The sequence below is a fragment of the Caretta caretta genome, chromosome 10 (genome assembly GCF_965140235.1).
Source record: "Caretta caretta isolate rCarCar2 chromosome 10, rCarCar1.hap1, whole genome shotgun sequence".
Classification (NCBI taxonomy): Eukaryota; Metazoa; Chordata; order Testudines; family Cheloniidae; genus Caretta; species Caretta caretta.
Window position 1 is genome coordinate 35,169,258 of NC_134215.1, and position 27,303 is coordinate 35,196,560.

The 27,303-nt window shown below is 40.0% G+C and overlaps 1 protein-coding gene across 3 annotated transcripts in view; it reads left to right on the forward strand.

Moving 5' to 3' along the window:
* The window catches only part of XPO6 (exportin 6), a 114,681-nt gene that overhangs the window by 21,955 nt on the left and 65,423 nt on the right, over positions 1-27,303 (forward strand). For all 3 annotated transcript variants that reach the window (XM_048866290.2, XM_048866287.2, XM_048866286.2), the window contains exons 2-6: positions 11,454-11,544; positions 14,090-14,202; positions 18,116-18,313; positions 26,275-26,434; positions 27,080-27,157. In XM_048866290.2, the coding sequence (XP_048722247.1) occupies positions 11,454-11,544; positions 14,090-14,202; positions 18,116-18,313; positions 26,275-26,434; positions 27,080-27,157 (640 nt within the window). The remainder of the gene's footprint in view (positions 1-11,453; positions 11,545-14,089; positions 14,203-18,115; positions 18,314-26,274; positions 26,435-27,079; positions 27,158-27,303) is intronic.

A 27,303-nucleotide genomic window follows, 5' to 3' on the forward strand; every position in this document is an offset into this window, starting at 1 on the left:
CGGCCCCTCCACAGCCCCCTGTGGCCATGGTTCACCTTTCCCAGGCCATATGCTGAGGGTTGCCGACCCCTGGCCTACACAAAGCTCAGCTTCAGGTCTGGGAAACATATTTAGAGTGTCTCTGACTAACAGCAACTGGTCCAATGAAAGCTATCATGTCACTCACCTTGTCTGCTTAATTGAATATAGGCAGTTTTTGGTGTTCCACTGGATGGTGGTGTAATTCAAATATGAAGGCTCAAATGTTTGCCTGTATTTCGCATCTTGGCATACTTTACTGAAAATGCTGTAAACAGTTTGATTCATAATTAGTTGTCAGTCCCACACTGTCTGTAGCTTTAACCTATAATAATTCATATTATTACTAAAACAATACACTATATATTGCAGTAAAATACTGAATGTGGCTTTTAAATATTAAAAATGTCAGTGACATTATAAGCTACAATAAATCAGGGTTTACAAAATCTGAGCTGTCAATTTTTGGCAAATCTTAATCCTCTGTTGACCTAGAAAATAACTAGAGGTTGGATATGCAGTTAATTGCTCTCAAGCCTTAAAATAAAATGAAAGAAAGATAGCGCTGAAATTAGCCTACATACCTAGTTTACTTGAATGCCTGGAAGCTTTTGCGGATGGATGGTCAGTGTTCTAGACTTCACAACTACTTGGTGCCAAACTATAACTTTTATTTCTTTGAAGTAAAGGAGGGAATTATGCTTTTCTATAACTATGAATCAGTTGTTTTCTAGTCATATAGGTTGAAGGCTTTGGATTAGCAGATAACTAGTCTGCGTAAATATCTACACACCTCTAAAAAATCCTTATAAAACTATCTATGGTAAACTTCATAAGATAATGAAAAGGGAAGGGAGTAGGAATTAAAGAAATGATTCACATTCTTATCACATTTTAATATGGTGTTTTAAGAGGTGTTCTAAATAGGGCTGTCAAATGATTAAAAAAATTAATCGCGCTGTTAAACAATAGAATACCATTTATTTAAATATTTTTGGATGTTTTCTACGTTTTCAAATATATTGAATTCCGTTACAACAAAATACAAACTATACATTCAATTTATTTTTGAGTACAAATATTTGCACTGTAAACAAAATAAATTGTATTTTTCAATTCTACCATTACAAGTAGTGTAGTGCAATCTCTCATCATGAAAGCTGAATTTACAAATGTAGAATTATGTGCAAAAAAACCCCTGCATTCAAAAAATAAAACAATGTAAAACTTTAGAGCCTACAAGTCCACTCAGTCCTATTTCTTATTCAGCCAGTTGCTCAGACAAACAAGTTTGTTTACATTTGCATGATGTTTACATTTGTTATGCTGTTTACATTTGCATGATTGTTTACATTTGTGATACTGCTGCTCTCTTCTTTTTTACAATATCACCTGAAAGGGAGAACAGGCATTCTTATGGCATTGTCATACCCAGTGTCGCAAGATATTTACTTGCCAGATGGGCTAAAGATTCATATGTCCCTTCATGCTTCAACCACCATTCCAGAGGACATGCATCCATGCTGATGATGGGTTCTGCTTGATAACTATCCAAAACAGTGCGAACCAGTGCATGTTCATTTCATCATCTGAGTCAGATGCCACCAGCAGCAGATTGATTTTGGTGGTTCAGGTTCTGTAGTTTCTGCATCGGAGTGTTGCTCTTTTAAGACATCTGAAAGCATGCTCCACACCTTGTCCCTCTCAGATTTTGGAAGGTACCTCAGGTTCTTAAACCTTAAGTAGAGTGCTGTAGCTATCTTTAGAAATCTCACGTTGGTACCTTCTTTGCATTTTGTCAAATCTGCAGTGAAAGTATTCTTAAAAATGAACAACATGTGCTGAGTCATCATCTGAGACAGCTATAACATGAAATATATGACAGAATGTGCGTAAAGCAAGAGCCGGAGACACAATTCTCCCCGAAGGAGTTCAGTCACAAATTTAATTCACGTATTCATTTTTAAATGAGCATCATCAGCGTGGAAGCATGTTCTCTGGAATGGTGGCCGAAGCATGAAGGGGCATATGAATATTTAGCATATCTGGCACATAAATACCTTGCAATGCCAGATACAAAAGTGCCATGTGAACGTCTGTTCTCACTTTCAGGTGATGAAATAAGCGGGCAGCATTATCTCCCATAAATGTAAACAAACTTGTTTGTCTTAGCGGTTGGCTGGACAAGAAGTAGGACTGAGTGGACTTGTAGGCGCTAAAGTTTTATGTTTGTTTTTGTTTTTGAGAGCAGTTATGTAACACAAAAATTCTACATTTGTAAATTGCACTTTCATGATAGAGATTGCACTCCAGTACTTGTATGAGGTGAACTGAAAAATACTACTTTTATCATTTTTAAAGTGCACATATTTGTAATAAAAATAAAGTGAGCACTGTACACTTTGTATTCTGTGTAATTGAAGTCAATATATTTTAAAATGTAGAAAAACATCTAAAAATATTTAATAAATTTCAGTTGGGATTCTATTGATCATTGTGATAAATTGCAATTTTTTTTAATCACAATTAAATTTTTTTAATCGCATGAGTTAACTGCGATTAATCGACAGCCCTAGTTCTAAACACTCTCCTTCTAACTTGTATTGCTCAACACTATTATAGTCTGATTACTACTACCCCACAAAGTAGTCAAGGTGGACCAGCTGTGACAAACCTCTCCATAAGACGTGGATCCTACTAGATTCAAACGTTCTCTGGGATCAGTGTGTGGATGTCATGGTGAGATACAGCAATCTGTTTGACTACCAGTGTCCTTGTTCCTAAACACCTCTTGTCAATTGTCCTTTCAGAGCACCATTGTTAACTGGTCAGCTACAATTTATGAAGCAGGGGAATAGGGGGATGAAACATCTTTTGCAAAAAGTTTGGTGTGCTGAATCTGCCTGCCCGCCTTATAAATAATTTGTGTACTCTTATGCTGTGGTGAGGCTGAGGCTGGTCACGCCTCTGTTGTAGTATCTGGGAAGTTCCAACCAATGGAACTATTTTGGGTGTTCTGTATGCTTTGCAAACAGGATTGATTGGATGTCGAACTTTTTTCCCCCCGGACTGAGATTGCAGGAGGGAACAAGTGTTCTTCCCTAAAAGTTCTAACCAGTTTCTCAATTAGAGATATCTGATACACTGTGGAAGCGTAAGGCTCTTATCCCCTTTGCAGTTAGTGAAAGTGCGTGAGGAATACTTTGGTTCTTTATTGATGGGGATTTTTAATGCCTCCCCCATGGTAAAGTGAATTGCCAGCTTCTACAGAGAATAACTGGAAATCTTGCCAGTTGCAGCCCAGTCTCAAGTCTTTCTGGGGAAGGTCATCGAGGTGAGAGTTGGAGGCTATCTTCAGGAGCACCTGGTGGTCTCTAGTTGTTTGGGGTTCAAACAACAAGACCAGACAAGGGTATGGCAAGGAAATTAGTTTCAGCAGTCCGTCTCCTTAGGGCAGTGCCCAGATTCCATTGCTCAGCCTTGAGAAGGGAGTGTATTCTTTCTTATGTCTTGGTGACCCATGTGTGGAAATCATTGCAGCACACTATGTGGAGCTAACCTTGAAAGATACCCAGAAACATTAGCAAATGCAGAATACTGCTGCCCACTTAAGTAGACCTGACTGGCAAGGGTGTATTACACTTGTACTGTCTACCTACTGACAGCTCACTTCTGGAGAAATTCAGGATGCTGGTTTCTGTCTGCAAAGCCCTTAATGGTCTAGGTTCCAGTTAACCTAGGCCATTTCTGCCATGCCACCTTCCTTTGATAGAAACTTTGAGCTTTGTGTATCTTTCAAGCTGGGGAGCATAACAGTCACGCTGGGGGGTCCTTGTTTTTTTCTGTCCCAAATGTATCTTTGTCTGAGTAACTTTAGAGCACACTTTGAAGTAAATGTTTGTTGGGACTTTCCATAAAATGCAATTCTGAGGAGCCTTATTGTCCAGTGTGTGGCACTCCCAGGAAGGGAAGATTTGAGGGGGATACTGCATTGCTTGTTCCTGGTTTGTCCTGTACTATTTCAAACCTATGAATAGAGTACCCATATCCTATAGCAACTGTCCACATGATGAATACATAGATAGCCATGGATGGGATTGCTAAAACTAGCTTTCTCAAAACAAATGTTAACACTAAATCTGTGTTGTATTCTTCAGGTTTTTTATAATGAAAGCATAGATTGAGATTTAAAGAAGGAAAACAAAAAAAGGTGCAGAGAGTTAAGCTCTTGAATATGTGAACTGACTTTCCAAAACTGCAAAGTGCCCAGTATCTCCCATTAGTCATTGGATAAGCTGCCAAGTCCTCAGTACTTTAAAAAAAAAAAAAAAAAAAAAAAGTAACTAGGAGCCTAACTTCAAGCATCTGTTTTCTTAAATTGTCCATTGTGCATTAACAATTCTTAAGACGGGAAGAGCTATCAAGAAGCTTGAAAAGCGTAGAATTGATTGTACCAAAACAATGCAAGTCCTGATGCTCCTGGATGAATATTAGCACTTTTGTGGGGGGGTGGCTGCAGTGTAATCTTCTTGTGAGAGACCTTCCTTATTCATTTGGGCAGTGGGATAGGAAGAAAAACACTTCTGCTGTGGAGGAAATTGGCTGCTTCATATTGCTGTGGTCAGAGTTTGACAACTCACAATTCATTCTTCCCTATTTGACATCTGAAGCAGGTATTGAGATGTAAAGTTTGCCCTTCAGTAGCAAGGGATGAATTGCAAGAGTGTACACTAAAGTGCTGAATTTGTACATTCAAATCTAATCGGGTAGCATGTAGGAGAGGGAAGAATATAAAACACTCTACAGAGAGAAAGGAATGTGTGGAAATGTCATTGTGGATATATTATGTAATCAACTTTGATTATTTTCAAAAGAAAAGGAGTACTTGTGGCACCTTAGAGACTAACCAATTTATTTGAGCATAAGCTTTCGTGAGCTACAGCTCACTTCATCAGATGCATGCCAGTGAAGTGAGCTGTAGCTCACAAAAGCTTAAGCTCAAATAAATTAGTTTCTAAGGTGCCACAAGTACTCCTTTTCTTTTTGCTGATACAAAATACTAACATGGCTGCTACTCTGAAACCTTTGATTATTGTGGAATTTTTAAAAAATTGAATCCTCAGACTGAGACTTTATGCCAGGGTGGATTTGATTTAATTTAATGGGGGGAGGGATAGCTCAGTGGTTTGAGCATTGGTGTGCTAAACCCAGGGTTGTGAGTTCAATCCTTGAGGGGGCCATTTAGGGATCTGGGGCAAAAATTGGGGATTAGTCCTGCTTTGAGCAGAGGGTTGGACTAGATGACCTCCTGAGGTCCCTTCCAACCCTGATATTCTATGATTCTATGAAATCATGATTTAAATCACTAGTCAGGAAGACTCAGTTTAATCATGGATTTCTACATAAAAGTGCATTCTTGTTGGTTATTATAACCTTAATCCATATTCTTCACAACTCAGATAGATGTAGATTTCATTTTTAGAAGGTACACATTATACATTTTTAAAGTGATTTATTTTGAAAACTTTTCAGACTAGTTTTACAGCTATATCAGAAAATGAATAATTGTTTGGTTATTTCATTTACTGAAGGTAATTGAAGCAGATATTTATGAAGTCATTGGGAGGTGAACTATCTCCAGTTCAACATGTTAATTATTAATATTTGGAGGATTTTCTTGCCATGTTGTAGGAGGAGGAGAACATCACCAGACAGACATTTAATTTTTTTTATTTAACTAAAACAACAACGTTGTATATTCTGGATTTTTTTCTTCAACAGCAAACATACAATATTTTAACAAAACAAGCATATGAATTTTTGAATTTAGTTAAACATTCAAGTTTTTTAAAATCAGGTTTGTTTTTGTTAAAATTGTTTTTAACTAAAATAGTTAAATGAAATATTAAAAAAACACAACAACAACAACCCAACTATGGGTTGGGTCAACCTAAAATATTTGCTTCTGCAGCTAACTCAGTTGTCTTCACCTTCATTTTCCTGTTTGTTCATAATCTGGAAAAGAAAAAGAAGCTTTCTTGCTTTGTCAGGTCCCAAACAGTTTCTCAATTTGGAATGAATTAGTCCAAAGGAAGAAAATATTCTCTGTACGCTGCAGAAGAAGCTACTGCTGTTAAAAGTGAGATTATCACTTCAACAGTCTCTGAATGCAAGTGCTTAAGTGACTTCCACCAGTTCACTGGTGTGACTTTCTTTAAAACATCATCAGCAAACATATATTTCTTGAATGGTTCACCCTTAGCTCTCTGAAGTTTATTATAGTTGGCATTATGGAGGGATGATTGCTCGATGTCCATGTCGTAGCCAATTCCTCTTCTTCAGCACTTAAGGTTTGACCCTGGTACCGAATATTGAGAATATTTGCAAGAAAATGAGCTGGAGATAGTGCTTGTCCCACTCTTTTTTTAAATGCTTGTAATTTAACTCTGTCATTGCATATTTCTCTTTAAGATCTCACTCGGTTCCTTCCAAATTTCAACAGCATCAGAAATAAAACAGCTGTTTCCCTGCAGTTTGTTCAAGGCTACAGAAATAGGCTTCAGGGTGCTCAGCATGTGTTCAACCTTTCTCTTAAGCTCCATGTTGAGAACTTCGTCTGTGACAGTGCCATCTATTTTTTGACGATTTTGTTCACAAACTGTCATCAGATTAGGCCAGTTCTTGATCTAGTGCTCAAAACAGTCCACTACTGAGTTCCATCGCACGTCTTGTGGGAGAGTTAGCTTGGTTCCTCCCACTTTTTCAGAGCAGCTACTGCAAAGTAGTTGTTACGGAAGTATTTTGCAATTTCAACAACATTAGCCTTTATTTCTGGAACACTGAAGTCTTTGGCTAGGAGGTGCATCAAATGAGCACTGCAACCGTATGTTATTAGCTTGGGACTCTCTTCTAAATTTCTTCTCATCTTGGATACATTTGCAGCATTGCCTGTCACCAAGCTGCGTACTAGACATTTGATTTTATTTTATCAGTTTGTTATAGCTTTTACTGCTGCTACTTGTAAGTATTCTGCTGTGTGTGCATTTCCTGACGTTATCAGGTGTTTCTGTAAGGAAGACATCCCCTTCTGTTGTCACATAAGCACATACAACAGGATCATTCTGGACCTTGCTGCACCCATCAAGACTCAGATAAACAATTTTACCCTCTAGACCTTTTGCACACTGCTCAATTTCTTTCATACACTTGATCCAGCAATTTGCCTGTGACATGTGTGTGCTCTGTTGGGTGGACTGTATCCTGGTCTTAATGACTGATGAAAAAATTGCCTGGCTTGTTTATGCAACAAACTCTCCTTTCCATATGTTTGAAAACCCACGCTTCATTAACATGGTTCAAGTACCTCTTTTTGTAATCTGCTGGTTCTTATCACAAACTTACCTATGGTTGTTTCTGGATGATGGAGATTTTTTTTTTTCTTTTTGCTACAGGTGATAGCCATATATATGTGACATACATGATGTGACAAACACTATCCTTGGCAGATAACTCTGAAACTATAGAAAATGATGGTGAACTTGAAGGTGGATAGTCTTCAGAATCCTGTATGTTGAGGATGTATTCTCCTAAACAAAATAAATCAATGCAGTTATTTAATTATTATTACCATACTGCTCATTTAGTATTACTCATTGCATTCACTGACGCTCAGATCTACTTTAAAGGTGAAATTGTAAAACGATGATCTGCCTATTTCAGCTATTTATTTTTTATCCCAACTGCATCTAAAATGATAGTACCATAGAGTAACATTTTGCTCAAACATGAGAATTCAAGAATGTTCCAGAAGGAAGACAGGCGGTCCTTAGGAAAGAAGTATGAAATAAAAAAGCTTACCAACCTGAAGATCCTGCATGTTCAGATATGTTCCTTTTATCATCTTCAACACAGCTTCCTCCTGAGAGGGAACACTTCTCATGATGTTTCGTTTGGGCAACCTTACATTTCTTTGTTGCACTGTTTGCATTTTGCATGCATGCCTGTCTTACCCACAGGTAGAGGAACTTCATCAAAATATTCCCAAACTGGGTCTCTTTTACGGCCTGTTGCCATTATAGGTTTTCCCTTCTAGTGAGAGAATGATATGGTAGATCTCAAATCAATGAAGGCTACACTCAGAAAGACCTCAAGCCTTCTGGAATATGCTGCTCAAACAGTTTCACTTTTGTTTCTAGTGCCTGTCCCTCCCTTCTCACATTTATCTCTAGACGACTTCTCCTTGTCCAGATCTGTTCTGCCCCCAACAATCTTCTATTCATTGAACTTTCTGAAACTTTTCACTTTTAGAGAGAGGTAAGGGATTGACTCTGTGTACATGAATTTGCAGAAGGACAATAGGGTTGAGGTCTGTTATTTCTCACCCCTCTCTCTCTCTCTCTTTATTTAAACACTTTTGCTGTTAAGAAGCATGTTATCTCTGGAGACACAAATCCACAGTTTGAGAACTGCAAAACTAAGCATCTCAGATGGTATTTTCTAGACTGAGCACTGAGTCCCATTGGGTAGATGAAAAGATTAACCTAAATCTATACAGAAGCCCCTGGAACCTTATAAGATTGGGGTCCCTATTGGAACTGATTTACAAAGGTTTTCTTAAACATTACATGAATATATTGTCTCATACTATAGAATTCTAATTTATAATCCCTATTCCATGATATCTTTCAGCTATAATGTATCTTAGCTTTAACTATCTTTAGATAGGTTTTTTCCTCAAAAATCATTTTATCAAAAAAAAAATCCATTTTTTAAAAAATCATTGATTTTTATCCATAGATTCATAGATACTAAGGTCAGAAGGGACCATTATGATCATCTAGTCTGACCTACTGCACAACGCAGGCCACAGAATTTCACCCACCCACTCCTGCGAAAAACCTCTCGCCTATGTCTGAGCTATTGAAGTCCTCAAATCGTGGTTTAAAGACTTCAATGAGCAGAGAATCCTCCAGCAAGTGACCCGTGCCCCATGCTACAGAGGAAGGTGAAAAACCTCCTGGGCCTCTTCCAATCTGCCCTGGAGGAAAATTCCTTCCCGACCCCAAATATGGCGATCAGCTAAACCCTGAGCATATGGGCAAGATTCGCCAGCCAGATACTACAGAAAATTCTTTCCTGGGTAACTCAGATCCCACCCCAGCTAACATTCCATCACAGGCCATTAGGTGTATTTACCATGAATATTTAATTACCAAAACCATGTTTTCCCATCATACCATCTCCTCCATTAACTTATCAAGATTAATCTTAAAGCTAGATAGATCTTTTGCCCCCACTGCTTCCCTTGGAAGGCTATTCCAAAACTTCGCTCAAACTCCACCCTGTTTTATGCATAAGTATTGTTGCTGTAACCTAGTAAGGGGAGACAGACAGGAAAAAGTGGGGTAGCAGTTGGAAGGAACAACTTGAAGATGAAGTTTATTGTGCATGCAACTTTTTTGCAAAGAAGCAAATCTGTATGGATTTAGAAAAACAATAATGGCCTGTGCAGTTGCTTAAAATGGAAAAATGTGATCTACAGCTTGATTGTGTTTAAGTTTTTAAATATCATTGTTCACCATCAGGATGGCTTTCACAATCACAAGTGGCTTTTTCTATGGAGCATCCCAATTTTGAGTTACATGGAGGAAGGACAACAGGAAAATGTGTATTTTCTGTTTAGCAGCAGAATGCTAAGTCTTATTAGGTATCCATTATCAGTTGCTAGGAGAACAGTTGTATTTTTCTTAATCTCTTTTTAAATGATTGGTTCTCATTGTGTGAATAAATCTAAATCCAACTTAGTATGTGGGTGGGGTAGCTTAAAACTATCCTCTCCAACTTGATTCTGCAGTGGCGCTCTAGGACAACTGGATGCCTTGTGTGGAGCATGTGGAATTGGGCTTTTGCAGTAGAGAAATTCATACAGCTTCTGTAGGTGGTGCAAACTGATCTTCTCCCAGAAGACTACCTGTAACAGTGCTAGTCTGCCTAAGACTTTGTCTACATTACACAGCTTTTAGCGACAGGGCCGTGTCACTAAGAGTCAGGCAATGTAAATGCTGTTTGTCTGCACTTTTCTTGACAAAATACTTCCACCCCCTATGAGCAGGGTTTGTGTTGTCGACAGGAGTGTGCTCCTGCCGACAACGAGCCATTTACACTGCCACTTGCCATGGCAAAACTTTTGTCTTTTGGGGCTGAGGGGCTTTTTTAAGCACCTGTGAACGACAAAAGTTTTGTCTTTCAATTGGCACTGTAGGCAAAGCCTTGGTTTATGTGTAATTTTTTTGTGCCTAGCATAGGATTGAACAGTAGATGCCTACCTGTGCCACTACCCTTTGTATAGTCCCGAGGAAGGTCTGGGCTTAAGTCTGTGCTCTTATTAGTGAAAGAGCAATGCGTTAGCTGAAAATATTGGAGAAATGATGAATGGCATGTCTCTTCCATAACAACAAAATCTTAGTGATAAAACTAAAGGATATCCATTATAAGAGTTAGACAAGAAGGGCAAGCACAGTGCCTCCATACTGGTTGGGTCAAGTATCGTCCTAACTCTGGCTCAACGCAATCGTTCCATCTCCAGACATTGCGAAAAAAAGGAATTAGTCCCATTCTCTCGAGGTGGCCTCGAGAGAAATAAAGCTCTAGCTACCTTGTAACTGCTCCATATTGAGCCAGTGTCTTTGAAGTCTTCTAAAAGCCAAGCTGCAGCTGATTGGTGCTGGCAAAAAAGGAAAAGAAATTGGGCAACTCATCCTCCCTGAATCAAATTATTAAGCATTTGTATAGCACTCAGTTGTCAAAGCTCTGTACGAACATTAATCCTTTAAATCCCCCTATTTCCCTATGCCAAGTGGAGTACATCGGTGGCCCTTTTTTTTACATATGAGCAGACTGAAGCAAAGAGGTGGTAAACTGACCATGGCCACGTGTTGAGCCAGGGAATAGAGTTTAGGACTTTTAGCATCTAGTCTTATGTTCAATTTGCTATTCCTTAATACCTCTGAATTTCTGAAGTATGTTAATCTGAAGCTGATGTTCATGTAAGAATTATTCTGATGGATGAGCTAACATTTGTAAAGAGAACAAGTATCTGTAATTAGAAGGGAGGGGAACTTGCTTTATAAAGTATTGCTCTCATTAACAAGCTTGACTGAACAAATGAGACTTTAAAATAACCTCTGAGGCTTTTTACTCATCCTGGACATATTCTCTGTCAGTAGCTGTTGACTCCTTTCTACAGTTTGTGGACTCCATATTAAATTTCACCCTGTAATATGCTGCTCTTTTGTTTGGTTTCTGAGACTGCTCATCCAGCATGCATTATATGGACCCCTTAGCACTTTGTCTTATAAGGAAGTAAACTTTACTTATAATTGAATGTAAACCAGAGGCACTTTCTAACCTACTTTTCCTTTAAATGTCATTGTCAGGCTTCAGAAGAGGCCTCCCTGCGCGCTTTGGAGAGTCTAATGACAGAGTTTTTCCACAATTGCACAACCAATGAACGGAAACGTGAGATAGGTAAGTTCAGACAAACTTAAGGAATGGTCCCTTTTACTTCCCTCAACATTTTTTGGGTTAGATATGTAATCTCCAAGCAACAGCAGCAGAAAACTCCATAGTTCGGTTGTCTGCTGAAGGTGGAAATGGTGAGAAGGGAACTTGTTTCCCAGGCTGATGGAAACTTAGCTAGTTGTGAGGGTGGATACCAACTTCTCTGCCTATAAACTGCTGCACTTCATGAAGAGCCTGTGAAGGAGACTGCTGTGTGACAAGTGATAGAGCAAATACGTGACACTTTTTCTGTACTATGAGGGGAATGAGAAAGATGTAGGAGAGCAGATCCAAAAGAGGAGGCATACATTACCCACACTGACACATTTGGGGTAGCTACTTGGTAGTGCAGAATGGCAGGTGGAAATATATTTGTGTTCCATACTGGTGGATCTGAGCAGATCCATGCTTATGAAGACCAGTAGAAATATCTTGCATAATATGGCAGCAGGATGGATGAATCAGGCCTGCAATACACTGAAAAATGAGGGGATTACACAGTCTTCTGGTTCCTTTCTGTGAGGACAGGCTATGGATTTATAACCTGGGACTTCAGTAATGTAGCCTGTATTCCCTTCAGGTTCACTATACTTGAAAATATATTCTCAGCATGTAAGCACGCTGTCTTCACCTGAAATTTCACTGTCTGGCCAAAAAGGGTGGTGATGACTCCCCCACCCCCGCACATACCCAGTCATTGGAGGAAAGGAGATCGTTGGCAGACTCTTGGGTTTGATGTACTTGTAGAACACAAACCCATGCAGCTTTTCCCCAAGGCCAAACTTTTACAAAAAGAGAAATTGGATGTGGTCGTCCTAGAAACAGAATCTCTCCGAGCATTTAAGAGAAATTGTAAAAGATGGGGGATTATAATGCTCCACATCAGTGGTATATGCAGCTCTAAGAACAACTAGCATTAAAACAAAGAAAACTTTACTGCAGAATGTCAGTATGAGGGCAATACGTGGTTTACGTGGACACTTTAGTTTTGTGGCAAGCTCAGCTGTGAATCTATCCCGGGCTAGCCTGCCACAGACTGTCCGTGTAGGCTGTATGCATTAACAAATTCATCTAGTCCTCTTTGAAATGGGATTAGGTGAAAACTCCTTAAACTGTTAATGCTTGTCAGCAGCGTCCACATGGACAGTCAGTCTGTGGCTGGCAAGTGCAAGATAGATTCGTGCCCCAGCTTGCTGCAAACCGTTCCTGTAGACAAACCCTTAAATTCTACCCAGTCCGTTTTCAAGTGAACCAGTATCCCAACTTTTGCAATTTGTTTTTCTTATTTGTTAGAGGCAGAGCTGGTAGCACTGGCTCTCATTACGGTTTGTCTGACACTTCCCAATATAAGGTGCAGTTTTCAGTTGCTCAGAACTTCGCCAAACTTCAGCTATTAAGCTTGAAATTTTGCAAGCTGGGTGTCTGCCTCAGATTTTCTTTTTTGAAAATGTGAGCAAAAAACAGTTCAGCAATATCTGAAAACATGGCAAATACATTGGCTTGGGCATGTTTTTTAAGAAAGTTCAATAGAGATTTTAGGTTGGCAGCTAAATTCAGAAGATTCCTTCTGCATTGATTAGTCAACCCTCGGGCTGAGGAGGACTTTTCCTGCAACTGCTGCTCCTGGGTGCTGTGAGCTGCGAAGGTGCTGGGCACTGGAGTTGAGAGCAGGGAGACACTCGCCTGTAGTCTTAGTGCTCCCCTACTCCTCTCTGCCCCTTCTCCCGACTTCCAGGCAGCATAGTGAAGGAGAAAGCTGTCTGACTACAATGCAGAGGGGACAAGGAGTCTGAGGTGGAGGAAAGGCTGGGAAGAGGGCTTGGGAATATACTGGAACTGGCTGAGCAAGGAAAGGAGACTGGAACAAGGAGTTGGTAGAAGTGGTGGTGGGGCAGGAGGACTTGGACAAGAAGCCAGAAGTGATGGAAAGGAACAGGCTGAAGAACACAGGTAGAAAAATCTGTGCCCCCCCAGAGCACATTCTTCTACAGAACCTGCAACTGAAACCAAGATTCCTGAATCCAAGTGTTGCTGACAGCAAAGGAATTATCTGTAAAGACCCCTGGCAAAGTAGATCCACCCCTTCTAGTGGCTGGTCCACATAGAGTGTGACAACCTACTGCTGCTATCTCATCTTACTGCTATCCGTGTCTTATCTTAGGTGACAGAGATCTGTGCTGTGGATCTAAAGGTTCCATTAATTTCAAACTAATCTAACCCAAGTCTGTTGTTACATTATGCTTTTGGGAATGTTAAAATCATACACAACAAATTCTGATACTATGCACCTAGTCATTTGGTTGCATTAAAGGTTTTAGGTAACTTTCATGGCTGTTTTTGAAGTAGCTCAGGTTGTCTGAGCATTATTAAACTGATAGTTGATAAATCAGATTTGAAAAATATCTGAAGTGCCATTCAGTTTTATGGCGCTGTGGAAACAAATATTGTCTTGGGTCTGAAGACAGCTTATGAATATTAATGCACGTGTTTTGTTGATACTTGATTTTCCCAGAGGAGCTTCTGAATAACTTTGCCCAGCAGATAGGCGCCTGGAGATTCTGCCTCTATTTCCTGTCAAGCACAAGAAACGACTACGTAATGATGTACAGTTTGACAGTGTTTGAGGTGAGACATAAGAAAAAAGGGTAAACTTATCCAGAACACCATTATTGCCTAATTAGTGGATTCTTCTGCATTAACTCTTATTTGGTGTGATTTGTGTTTGAAATAGTTCATATTAACTACGTTTTTTAAGATTAAAGTGGGAACCAACTGAAGTGCACATGGCTTGCTTTCATAGTTCTCTTGCAAAGGGAATTTTTTAAAGTGCAGTTTGAGAGGAAATAAAATGGAATATGAATCCTTGCGTACAGATTGAGAAAGTTGCTTATTGCTGACTTCAAATAGTTAGGAATTGTCTAGAATTTAGGACATCATCTTAGATTTTGGTATAATTCACAGAATTATGAATGGATCCTTCACAGAATAGATCCTTCATATCCTTTACAGATCAGAAATGCTAACTCGGTTATGTATAGCTAGATACCACAAACTAGTATAAAGGGTACGACAAAATTCCTTTTATTTTATGGGATCTAAGAGATCTGGTTGACAGCTCATTCTGCTTTGTCTATGAATTAATCAAAGATGTAAAATCACTCTGCGGGAAGACCACATTCCACTTTTTACCTAGCTATGAAAGAGAACTAAGTGAAAGTTTAAAAACCCAAACACTGACTTGTGTGTAAATATCTGATAACTGTTCACAGAATACAATCAACTGATATATCAGTAAGCATGTGAAGTGTCTTGTTCTACCATATTATTCTGCATCCTTACTTTTAGGTCCTCTCTAAAATAGTGGTGCAAAGAATCTATTTATTGAATTGCAGTGTCATAGTCTTTACATACTTTACATTAGTTCACTTAAAGCAGTTTTGTCTTGCTCATCTGTCACATTCTTAGCTGTGTCTGATCCCAGGAAATGCAACAAGGGATGGTTGACACAGCTCAGAGTAAGGAAAACTGCTCCTCAGTAGGCAAAGGAGTAGCACCCCACCGGCTTCTACTGACATCATTGTGGACAAACCACTTAGGGCAGCCATACCATAAACTTTTACTATGATTAAAAAGAAACTCCCTTACAACTCTTGCTGCAGGTGTACTTTAAGTTTTTGGCAGGGGAAAAAGAGTGCTAAGAAAATGAAGCACACTAGGGGTACATTCAAAGTTTTCCCTCAAAACAGCTACCCCAATAAATAAAAAAACTATTCTGGTGATGTCAGATGTGTAGCAATTCCAAATGTTTCCAAAAGGTATAAGGACACAGATAATACATACTAAAGAGATCAAACAAAAAATAATTGAGCAGTGGGGCTGAAAGCTGCACGCTAACTTGCAACTGTCACTTTATGGGATGAACCTTTGCTCCATGGCAACTGTGAGCCTTGTGATGGAGGAGGAAATCTGGAGCTAAGAGGACATGTACAAAAGTTATAGGCCATTGGGATAAAGCAGACTGGGCCATGCCCAAAACGGGGCTTAGTGCTGACCAACTGCCGTCAGTGGCTGGTCTCTCTTAGGTTCTTATACACCTCTCATTACCATAGTATAGTGAGCACTTCACAATATTTAATGTATTTATCCTCACAATTCACGGTGAAGAAGGGAAGTGCTATTATGCCTTTTTTACAGAGCCAGAGCCTGAGCAACTTGCTTCCTGCATGAAGTCTGTGGTAGAACAGAGGATTGAATCAGAGTCTCCCATGTCCCAGTCCACCACCCTAACCACTGGCACATCCTTCGTCTTAGGAGAAGTAACTAAGACAAAAATAGGGGGACCATACTATTGTCTAAAGAGGAATTTTATGGAGCTACATATTCCAGCAATTTGAATTATTTTCATGGGTTTGGCAACCTAGCTTGATTCCTGCCCCTTTCTGCCTTACTGAAAAATGTAACTCTGAAAAATAATTTTGTCCAGAGCCTAGTAGAACAAAGAAATCACTGTCCAGTGCATAAACTCTAAGGAAATAAACTCCAGGTTAGAGATTCAGATCTTTCTATTTAGAACCTGGAATTTCTAAAATTAATTCCAGCTATTGTAGTCCTGTTTGATCAGTTATATGAGAACAGTGAACTTATCAGCAAAAGCAGGATAGTAAACCCAAAACTTATTCTAGGAGGTTTATAGGGGCTGATATTTTCTGAAAGAGGTGGAAAAATGAGAAAGTTTTAATGAAATTCTTCCTTCTCTCCCCCCGCCCGTGCCCACTTACCTCTCCTTTCAAATGGAGGCTGCTAGTTGATCTTCTGGGAAAGGGGAACCTGTTACCAGAGACATTGGGCAGGTAGAGGAAGTTACCACTTTAAAATCTCATTTACATGGGAGAAATTTCATGTATACACAGTACACTTCTGGAATTACTCTTAATACGGATTTTTTGTGAGGGTCCTCAGTGTTGTGGGTTTTGTCAGTGCCCTGTATTCTTCCTATAAGCAATTCCTTTGTCACTGTTAACCTGCAGCTCTGGACATTGGCTCCCTACCATAAAATTTTGACCTCTTTAGGAGACTTCATGGTGGCTTCAAGTCTAAATTGCATTGAAGCCTGAATACTGTGAATTGGCTTTGTCATACCATGAGTAAAGCTTCCCAGCTTTTATAATGATCCTCCTGACTGTATAAGCTATTTGTCTTTAATTTATGCCTGCCGTGTGCTTGAAACTGGGTAGAGCTATTGCCTCAGAAGCAGGCTTTCTGAATCTATTATCCTCAAACATCTACTTAACAGGCTCAGCTACTAATAGCCACTAATGTTCTAGAGCTTCTAAATGGGGTTTCAGCATTGCAGGAAAAATACTTCACAACTCTGCCTTCTTATGGATTTTTGCCATTAAGTGAGTTAAAACTCCTGTATTTTCCACTGAATGCATCCGATGAGGTGAACTGTAGCTCACGAAAGCTTATGCTCAGATAAATTTGTTCGTCTCTGAGGTGCCACAAGTACTCCTTTTCTTTTTACTAAAGTTAGCACTCTTCCATTAAAGGCCTATTGACTTGGACTTTCTAGATTTAAAAGCTTCAGAAGGCCCCCACACTTCATCCAAAGCAGAACTTGGTTCTCATTCTGCCTTGAAGGAGCTATGATGATTCTCTATTTACTATGATGTTACCCTTCTTAAAAGAGGAAACCTAGCTGTCCTAGGGTTCAGAGGGCACTGAGACTTTATATGCAAAAATCAGGCCTGCTCCAGTCTGAATTGTTTATACTGAGACTCGCCAACCAGTGACTGTTTTACAGATTCTTAAAAACACTGATTCATTCAAGCCATGCTTGTAGAAAAATGATACTAGAATAATGGAAATTGCCTATATTTTTCAGGATAGAAAATTGTTAGTGTACTGTGATGTGAAGCAGTATATGAAAAGGGAAGAACTCCATAAATTTGACATTTGGTCTTTGAGCTTCTCTTAAAATCAACTTGTCTACCTTTAGAGTTCCCTATGTTCTATTTAACACATAATGCTGCTTACATTCAAAGCACTTTACAAATGTTAAGCAATACATCCTCCAGTTTTGTAAGGGATATATCCCGCTAACTCCTACCTCAGTTTCTTTATCTGTAGATGTGCCCAGGGCCACACAGAATCACTTTCAAGGTCCAGATTAAGTTCTTGTGCTCTAGATTCTAATTACTTTGATCATTCTATCACGTCTGTTGCAACACTTACCAATAGTTATCTGGTTTTGGCAGTAAATTAAAGTAGCAATACTTGCAACTGCGTCACTTTACTGATTAAGGGTAGTTTTTCACCCATGCACTAGTTGAGGATAACAAACTTGTTTTAAAACTCTGCAAATGAAATGTATTGAAACACTAAATTTTTCCCAAAGCTACTTGCCTGATAACAGATATCTGCTCCTCCATCTGGCTCTCCAGACATCGTGTCTAACCACTGATTGTAATGTTGCACTAAAACCAGTTCTCTTTGTGCTTTTTAAGATCTGCTAAATCAGGATGTGCCTCTCTTTCAGAACCTGATCAATAAGATGTGGCTTGGGGTCCCATCTCAAGATAAAATGGAGATACGCAGCTGCCTTCCCAAACTCCTACTAGCTCACCACAAAACTCTACCTTATTTTATCAGGAACAAGCTCTGCAAAGTCATTGTGGACATTGGCCGACAAGACTGGCCTATGTTCTACCATGACTTCTTCACAAACATCTTACAGGTAAGGATGTCTTTGGGAAACTGTGATGAAATCAGGAAATCTTTGGTGCCACTTCATGGAACACTTTTGTCTAAATTAAAGGCTACGTTTATTGGGAAGACGGAGTGGTCGAGTAAAACCTTTAAGTATCTTATGAATTTATTCATTTTTCTTTTGGAGAAAGCTGAAGAGGAAGTAAAATTGCTTTTCATTTCCACCTCCCTTACTTTGACAAATAGTCAGCCATTAGTCTCCTGCATAAATTCCTAGATTCCAAGACCAGAAGGGACCATCATGACCATCTAGTCTGACATCCTGTATAATGCATGCCATAGAACTTTCCCAAAGTAATTCCTTTTATAAAAACATCCAATCCTGATTTAAAAATTGTCAGTGATGGAGAATCCACCACAACCTTTGGTAAATTATTTCCAATGGTTAACTATGCTCACCGTGAAAAATGTATGCCTTATTTCCAGTCTGAATTTGTCTAGCTTCAACTTCCAGCCATTGGATCATGTTAGACCTTTCTCTTCTAGATTAAAGAGCCTATTTTTAAATATTTGTTTCCCATGTAGGTACTTATAGACCAGGGGTGGGCAGACTTTTTGGCCCGAGGGCCACATCAGGGTTGCAAAATGTATGGAGGGCCAGGTAGGGAAGGCTGTGCCTCCCCAAATAGCCTGGCCCCCGCCCCCCATCCGCCCCCTCCCACTTCCCGCCTCCTGACTGCCCCCCTCAGGACCCCCGACCCATCCAAACTGCCCTGCTCCTTGTCCCCTGACCGCCCCCTCCTGGGACCTCTGCCCCAACCACCCCCTGGGATCCCACCCCCTATCCAAGCCCCACTTCTCACTGTCCCTTGACACCGCCCCTCCAGAACCTCAGCCTCATCCAATCTCCCCCTGCTCCCCAACCTCCCCTTTTCCCCCTAACTGCCCCCCGGGACCCCACCTCCTATCCAGTCCCCCCTGTTCTCTGTCCCCTGACTGCCCCAATCCCTATCCACACCCCTGCCAGCCCCTCCCTCCCCCCGGGACTCCCATGCCCTATCCAACCGCTCCCTGTCCCCTGACTGCCCCCCGGGACCCCCTGCCCCTTATTCACCCCCACCCCCTTACTATGCTGCTCAGAGCAGCAGGAGCTCGCAGCCCTGCTGCCCAGCCGGAGCCAGCCATGCCACCCACGCTGCCCGGGCCAGAGTGCTGGTGGCATGGCGTGCTGAGGCTGCAGGGGACAACAGGGGACGGGACAGGGGCTAGCCTCCCCAGCTGGGAGCTCGGGCCAGGCAGGACAGTCCTGCGGGCTGGATGTGGCCAGCGGACCGTAGTTTGCCACGTCTGTTATAGACGGTGATTAAGTTACCCCTTAACCTTCTCTTTGTTAAATGAGCTCCTGAGTCTACTCTATCACTATCAGAAAAGGAGTACTTGTGGCACCTTAGAGACTAACCAATTTATTTGAGCATGAGCTTTCGTGAGCCACAGCTCACTTCATCAGATGTTTACCGTGGAAACTGCAGCAGACTTTATATACACACAGAAATCATGAAACAATACCTCCTCCCACCCCACTGTCCTGCTGGTAACCAGCAGGACAGTGGGGTGGGAGGAGGTATTGTTTCATGATTTCTGTGTGTATATAAAGTCTGCTGCAGTTTCCACGGTAAACATCTGATGAAGTGAGCTGTGGCTCACGAAAGCTCATGCTCAAATAAATTGGTTAGTCTCTAAGGTGCCACAAGTACTCCTTTTCTTTTTGCGAATACAGACTAACACGGCTGTTCCTCTGAAACCTGTCTATCACTATCAGGCAGGTTTTCTAATCCTTTGATCATTCCCATGGCTCTTCTTTTAACCCTCTCCAATTTATCAACATCCTTCTTGAATTGTGGACAGCAGAACTGGACATAATTCCAGAAGCAGTCACACAAGTGCTAAATAGAGGTAAAATAAACTCTCTACACCTACTCGAGATTCCATTGTTTATGCATCCCAGGATCACATTAGTGCTCTCAGCCACTGTGTCACATTGGGTCCTCATGTTCCACATAAAACCACAAAAAACTAGAATACAATGTAATTCAGTGCATCCCTCTTGACTTTTGGCAACAACTCCTGTTGCCATATTGATTGTGTTGGGAAAATAAGGAGAGGGATTTGGTAGCGTAGAGTGGCTGATTCTGAGCAACACTAAGGTCCTTTTATATCCACTTTTAGGCCCCTTTCCATTGATAGAATGATGTCAAGGAGCCTTAGTGTAAATGTGAAATTCAGGCCTATATAAGAACATAGTAACGGCCATACTGGGTCAGACCAATGATCCATCTAGCCCGGTGTCCTGTCTTCTGACTGTGGCCAAAGTCATGTGTTTCAGAGTGAATGAACAGAACAGGTAATCAAGTGATCCATCCCCTGTTGCCCATTCCCAGCTTCTTGCAGACAGAGGCTAGGGATACTTCAAAGCATGGTTTTGCATCCCTGCCCATCCTGGCTAATAGCGGTGCCTGTACTCAATAAGCTTCAGTTAGTGAAGGAGCTTTAAGAATTATCTTCTGGGTTTGTTTCAGAACCTTTAATCATCTTTGGTGCACTTTAATCTAGATTAATCTTGTAGGTATTCTGAAAATGTTGAGTAACCATTGTAAATTAACTGTTTAAATGTAGTTTTTTCAAGATTTACTTTGGGTAAGGCTAATAGAACTGAGAGGATAGTGAGAATTTTTATCAGTGCTCTAGAGATTTCTAAATATTTTCATTTGACCGTGTTTGAAACTTGCTTGCATTTTGTGGGGGTTTTCACAAACCGAACTGGTTCACAAAGTAAATTTTAGGACTGTAGCTCATATTAGTTAAAAACTAAATCTAAGCTGATTTTGAGGAAGCAGTCGTTTCATAAAGTCTTGTTCATCCAGTCGGTGAACAGGAACTATGTGAATTAAATGATGATCACAGCTGAAATACAGAATAGTTGGAGCCAGCAATGCACAGGGTGAAATTTGTGAGCAGTTTTGTGTATTTGCAAGTAGCAAACAAATACGTAAATCTGGATGCTTCACAAATATGAAAGGTCTGAATTCAGCTGTTACAGATTGTTCACCTAATTCACCTAATAGCTAAAGAAAAGCTTAAATCATTCAGTTTCTACAAGGATCTCCATCCTCTTTATCACTGAATTATAGTTGGCCCTCCAAAACTAATAGAGTAGGTTGCTAGTAGATACACTTATCACTGTAGAATCTAAGCACCTGCTGTAATAGACAGAGTTGCTGCTTTGAACGTGGCTGGTGTTTTAAGACTTTGTCAGCCCATGTGGGAAGGCGGGATAATTGTAATAATGTCATAGTTTAGATTATACCAACACTTCTTTAGTCACAATTCAACAATTTTCAAGCAACTTTATAGTCAGTTTCCCTGGCATGTGTTAAGTCTAAATGTATTAAATAACTTAGGGGGTCATTTTTGTTTTTAAATTAACTCTTGTCATATTTAGGAAAAATACAAACCTAAGTATAAACGTACTCTTTCAGTGATTATAATTGAGGCTTGATAAAATACTTTGTCAATAAGTAACAATACTGTAATGGGATTAGTTACACTAGATCATATATGAGATTTCTGAAGTGTTGTGTACACACAAACTTGCACAGGCTTAATTAAGCCAGTGCAAAGCCTCTGTGTGGTCACTCTTAAACGTAGGGTATGTCTACGCTGCCCATGTTACAGTGCAGCCGCAGCAGCGCTGTGACGTGGGCAGTGTAGTCATGCTTTATCGCTGGGGGAGAACTCTCCCGGTGATGATAAATAACCACCCCGAATGAGGGGTGGTAGCTTTCTTGCTGGGAGCATGGCTCCCGGCGATAAAGCGCTGTCTGTACTGGTGCTTTTCAGTACTAAAACTTTTGTCCCTCGGGGGTGATTTCTCACACCCCTGAACAACTAACGTTTCAGTGCTGAAAGTAGCAGTGTAGACACAGCCTTAGTCTACACTAGGAACTTATGTTTGTATAACTACGTTGCTCAAAGGTGTGGAAAATCCACACCCCGAGTGACATAGTTGTACTGGCATAAGTTCCTAGCGTAGACACTGTGATGTTGATGGGAAGGCTTCTCCTGTCGACATAGCTTCCACCTCTTGGGAAGGTGAAGTACCTGTGGCAACAGAAGAAGCAGCACTGTAAGTGTAGACAATCCCTTATTTTGATTGAAGAGTAGTTTATTTGGATTATTTTAAAATTTATTAATTGATTTAAGATAAACCAAAATGAGCCTAATTTAAACTGAAGTGTCCACACAGTCGTCCTGTCCACTGATGTGACTAAATTAATTTAAAATCACATTTTTAGTCAAACTGCTCTTCATGTAGACAAGTCCCACTCCAGTTCTTTAAATCAATTCGCACCTCACCCCTAAAAGTCAAGAGCTCACGTGTTACCACAAATGTATTTTACATTACTTGTCACATTGAGAAATACCAACTCTTCATACGCGGTTTCAGTTACTGATGGAAGTCATCTGTTTGCACAATAGCCTCTTTGGTGGTGAAAATACAACTTATATCCTTTCCAGAAACTGACTTGCCATGTCTTGAATAAACAGCGTTAGACAGCTGTCCACAATTAGAGCTTTGATTTTTGTGACTTATGAACAGGCTTTACCTAGGTTTCAATTACAATGCTCTCTGAACAGGTACTGATTTTTGCAATATATTGTGGGATATCTAAGTGACGAGAGAGCCTATTTTGCATATTTTATTTTGTTTCTCACGTATTCTCTTTTGCTGGGACATGGGGAGTGCTCCCCCATTCTCTCTAGTTTATAGTACAAATCCTTAAAAGAAATATTCAAAGAGAAGTGTATGTGTAGAAAAAAATTATGCTAGACTTTGAAGTACCCAAAAGTGATAAAGTACCTAAAAGGGGTTCTTATCACAATCGTGTTAGGCCACAGCTTTTAGTTGCTTTTTGAACTACTGATAAATTGTTCTATCCACTGTTTCCTCCTCTTTTGATATATTATTTGACCCAATTTTGTCTGCCATTCAAGCCTTAAAATCATATTTGGAATCTGCAGAAGTCTCTAACCTACTTCTTTTTCAGGGAAAGTTTTTTAAGTAGTGGAGAAAAGCAATACATTGTATTAAATGGTACTAAGACCCTTGCAGATGATTTTGCTTAAGGATAGTACAGTTCTTCATAGAAAGCTTGATATATTTGTGAAAGTATTAATTCACGTACTGTTAGGATATTGGGTCTCAGCAGTTGCATGCCACTGGTTTTCAATAAACTTCACTGACATCTGAAACTATTCTAGGAAGAAATTTTAAACCATCTTTGAAGTTGACTAAAGCAGTCCAGGTCCCATTTAAATTTTCTCCTCTAGTTTCTGCTTCTCTGTGCCACACACTTGCTTCAGATAACTAATAATGTAAGATCATGTCTGACGTATGAAGAAGTAGTATATAACTTACACAAAAATCTTCTTTATCTAGAGCTACACAAATGCACAGAAGTTGTTGGTGCTTAAATCTGAATTCTTGTTAATTGGTATAGCTTCATCAATAGAAGAAGCTTGTCACTTTTGATCTTTTTGTAGGTTATATGAAGAGGGTCTATTCAGACTATACTAAGAACACACAACTGTGAAAAAAGAATTGATACACTATAATAAGTTAACCTTTACATGAGCTAATTATAAAAATGTAGGGCTTGAGAGGCCATCTAGTCCATTCCCCTGCACTGAGGGCAGGACTGGTGGTTTTGTCTAATCCGTTGGTAAAAATCTCTAGTGGTGGGGATTTTGCAACCTCCATTGGTGGCCTGTTCCAGAGCTTAACTACCTGTGTAGTTAGAAAGGTGGGGTTTATTGTTTTTGTTTTTTTATATCTAAGCAAAATCTCCCTTGCTCTAGATTGTCTGTTACTACTTGTTCTATCTTCAGTGGACATGAGAACAATTGATCACAGTCCTCTTTATAACAGCCTGTAACATATTTGAAGACCATTATCAGGTCCCCTTTCAGTCATCTTGTCTCAATACTAAACATACCTGGTTTTTTAACCTTTCTCCTAGGTCAGGTTTTCTAAACCTTTTATCACTTTTGTTGTTGCTCTCTGGACTCTCCCCAGTTTGTCCACGTCTTTTTAAAAATGGTTTGTCCAGAACTCGGGCCTCACTAGCGCTGAGTATAGCAAGACAGCTGCCTCACGTGTCTTAAATACAACACTCCTGTTAACACATCCTAGAATGTTAGCCTTTTTTTTTTTTTTTTTTTGCAACTGCATCACATTGTTGACTCATTCAATTTGGGATCCACTATAACTCTCAGATCTTTTTCAGCTGTACTGTTACCTAGCCTGTTCCCCATTTTGTAGTTGTGCATTTTATTTTTCCTTCCTAAATGCAGAGTACTGCACTTGTCTTTATTGAATTTCATCCTGTTCATGTCAGACCAATGCTCTAATTTGTCAAGGCTGTTTTGAATTCTAATCTTGTCCTCCAAAATGCTTGCAACCCTTCCCAGCTTGCTGTCATCTGTGAACTTTAAGCGTACTCTCCACTCCATTATTAAAGTCATTAAAGTCATTAATGAAAATATTGACGAATACTGGACCGAGGACAAACAACTGTGGAGCCCCATTAGGTACGCCCTCCCAGTTTGACAGCGTTCCATTGATAGCTACTCTGAGTACAGTTTTTTTTAACCAGTGTGTATCCACCATATAGTAGTTTCATCCGATCAGTGATGTCATGATACAAGTGTGAGATGTCAGTCTAACTCACGTGAGTAAAATGGAGTTGCTTTGATATCTTGTGATGCATCATGATCCACTTGGAAGTTGGCTGCAATTAATCTTTACCACCGACACAAACTAGAACATAAAAAACGTGCCAGCCTGACTGTTGCCCTGTTTGACAGGCCATAATCACTACCACGAGGGTGCTTAGTTTCCAAAAATCAAACTCTTCTACAGTTGCCGTTAGGTTCCATCTACACTGGCTCTTTTTCACATGCTTAAAGTGTTAAATTGTTTTAATACATATCAGGCTAAACTAGTTTATGATCAGGTCTGGCAAGCTAATATGAATGGAGCAAAAACTACATAAAGCAGATTGACTTATGACTCCCAAAGATTACCCTATTATTGTGCTTTTCTTTAGCTATACTTCGAGAGAGAAGTGAATATCTGGTGTCTGATATTCTAGGCTAGAAGTAAAGGTACCTTTAAGTTTTGAAAACAGTTTGAGGTTCAACACATTCCCCAGTCTCTCACCTCCTCAGTTCTTGAATTTATTTAAATTTAATATGTCAAGGTATCTAAACCAGGCTTTAGATACCTTGAAAACATGAAATGTACAGTAGTGTAATGTACTCTCTCTGGACCCACTTCGTTCTCTTCTGCACCCGTTGGGGAAAGGAAACTTCTCACTTAAAGTAAATGTGATTTACAATAGTATTGAAATGAGTATGCCAGGAGAGACTAGAAAATCCTTAATTACTGTTTCTTTTGATGTAATTTTGGCTGCAGTTAACTTATGATCTAAATTTCCACTGGTGTAGCTGCTTGGCTGGTGGCATACGTTCCTAGTATGAGAGAACTACTTCAGGAGCAGCCTGTCATTTAGAGTGGTCTGTGATGCAGTCCTAATGACGAGCGACTTCCACAAAGGGAGAGGAAACAACTCTGACTTGTGAACATGTTGGAGCAGGGAACATGTGTGACCGCATGAAAGCTCTATTGAGATCCCAAGGATTCCCATGCTACTAGGATTGGTACATCGTGATGATCATAAACTGGTGTTTCAGGAAAACAACAATCCATAGTTATATTCCCCCAAAGTATATTGCAAAAAATGATTTAGTGATGAGCATGGCCCCAGAAACTTGGGAGTGTCCATAAAGACTGATCTTGTGGGTTTCTGTAACACTTAATCAATGAACAAAATGCTAGTGACATTGTTCATATCTTGTTTGTTCTTCCAGTTGATTCAGTCCCCTGTGACCACTCCTCTTGGGCTGATCATGCTGAAGACTACATCGGAAGAGTTGGCGTGCCCCAGGGAGGATCTTAGCGTGGCACGGAAAGAAGAGTTACGCAAACTGCTCCTGGATCAGGTACAAACGGTACTTGGGCTTCTCACAGGTAAGTATAACTGCACTTGTAGGGTTAGAACAAATATCTGTCCCCTGCCCCTTTCTGCAACAGTGTGTGAATATGTAAAATGCTGGCAGACTTGCAGCTGTGAAGCTGATCATTCAGTGAAACAAGAACCACACTAGTTATGTAGTGACTGCTTCCTGGTGGCTGAGTTCTTAATTCTGCTGTGTAAATAGCTTTTTGAATAGCTTATGATGAAATCTGATGACTCAAACTAGATTATGCAGCACAGTAGCTGTAATAGCTGTGCTTGGTCGTCATTGTTTATAAAGATGGACTTGGACCAAGCAGATATGCTCCCATGCATGAGAACTTAGTGTTGTCTTTAACTCTTTATAAATTAAGAGCACTACAAGTTTTATTATTAAGTGCTGTACAAGTTCTAATCTCCACAGCCGCCTGTGAGGATACTTAATTTCTTGTGCTGTCACTGCAGTAAAAAGGAATAAAGATCTAACCTATACATCTGAAAGTGTCTAGCTCAGATGCACTTAGGTTTCCCAGGTCAATTGCATGTACCTTGAGGTGGCTATCCTAAATTAAGGAAGTTTGGGATAAGGATAGTAGCCCTGTATGAAGTGTCTATGAACCTAGCTGGGCTCACAGCAGTCTCTTCCTCTTTCTTGGCAGGTATTTTAGAGAGCATCTGGGACAAACATAGTGTTACTTCTGCCACTCCACCACCATCCCCATCTTCAGGAGAAAGTGGTATGGATTACTAAAATTTAATACTTAATTTGTATGTATTGGACATAGATTTTGGTTACCAACATAAACCAAAATCACTAAGGTACCCACAGTACATAGCACAGATCTATCCCTGTCGTAACATTTCCTTCCCAAATAGCGATCCA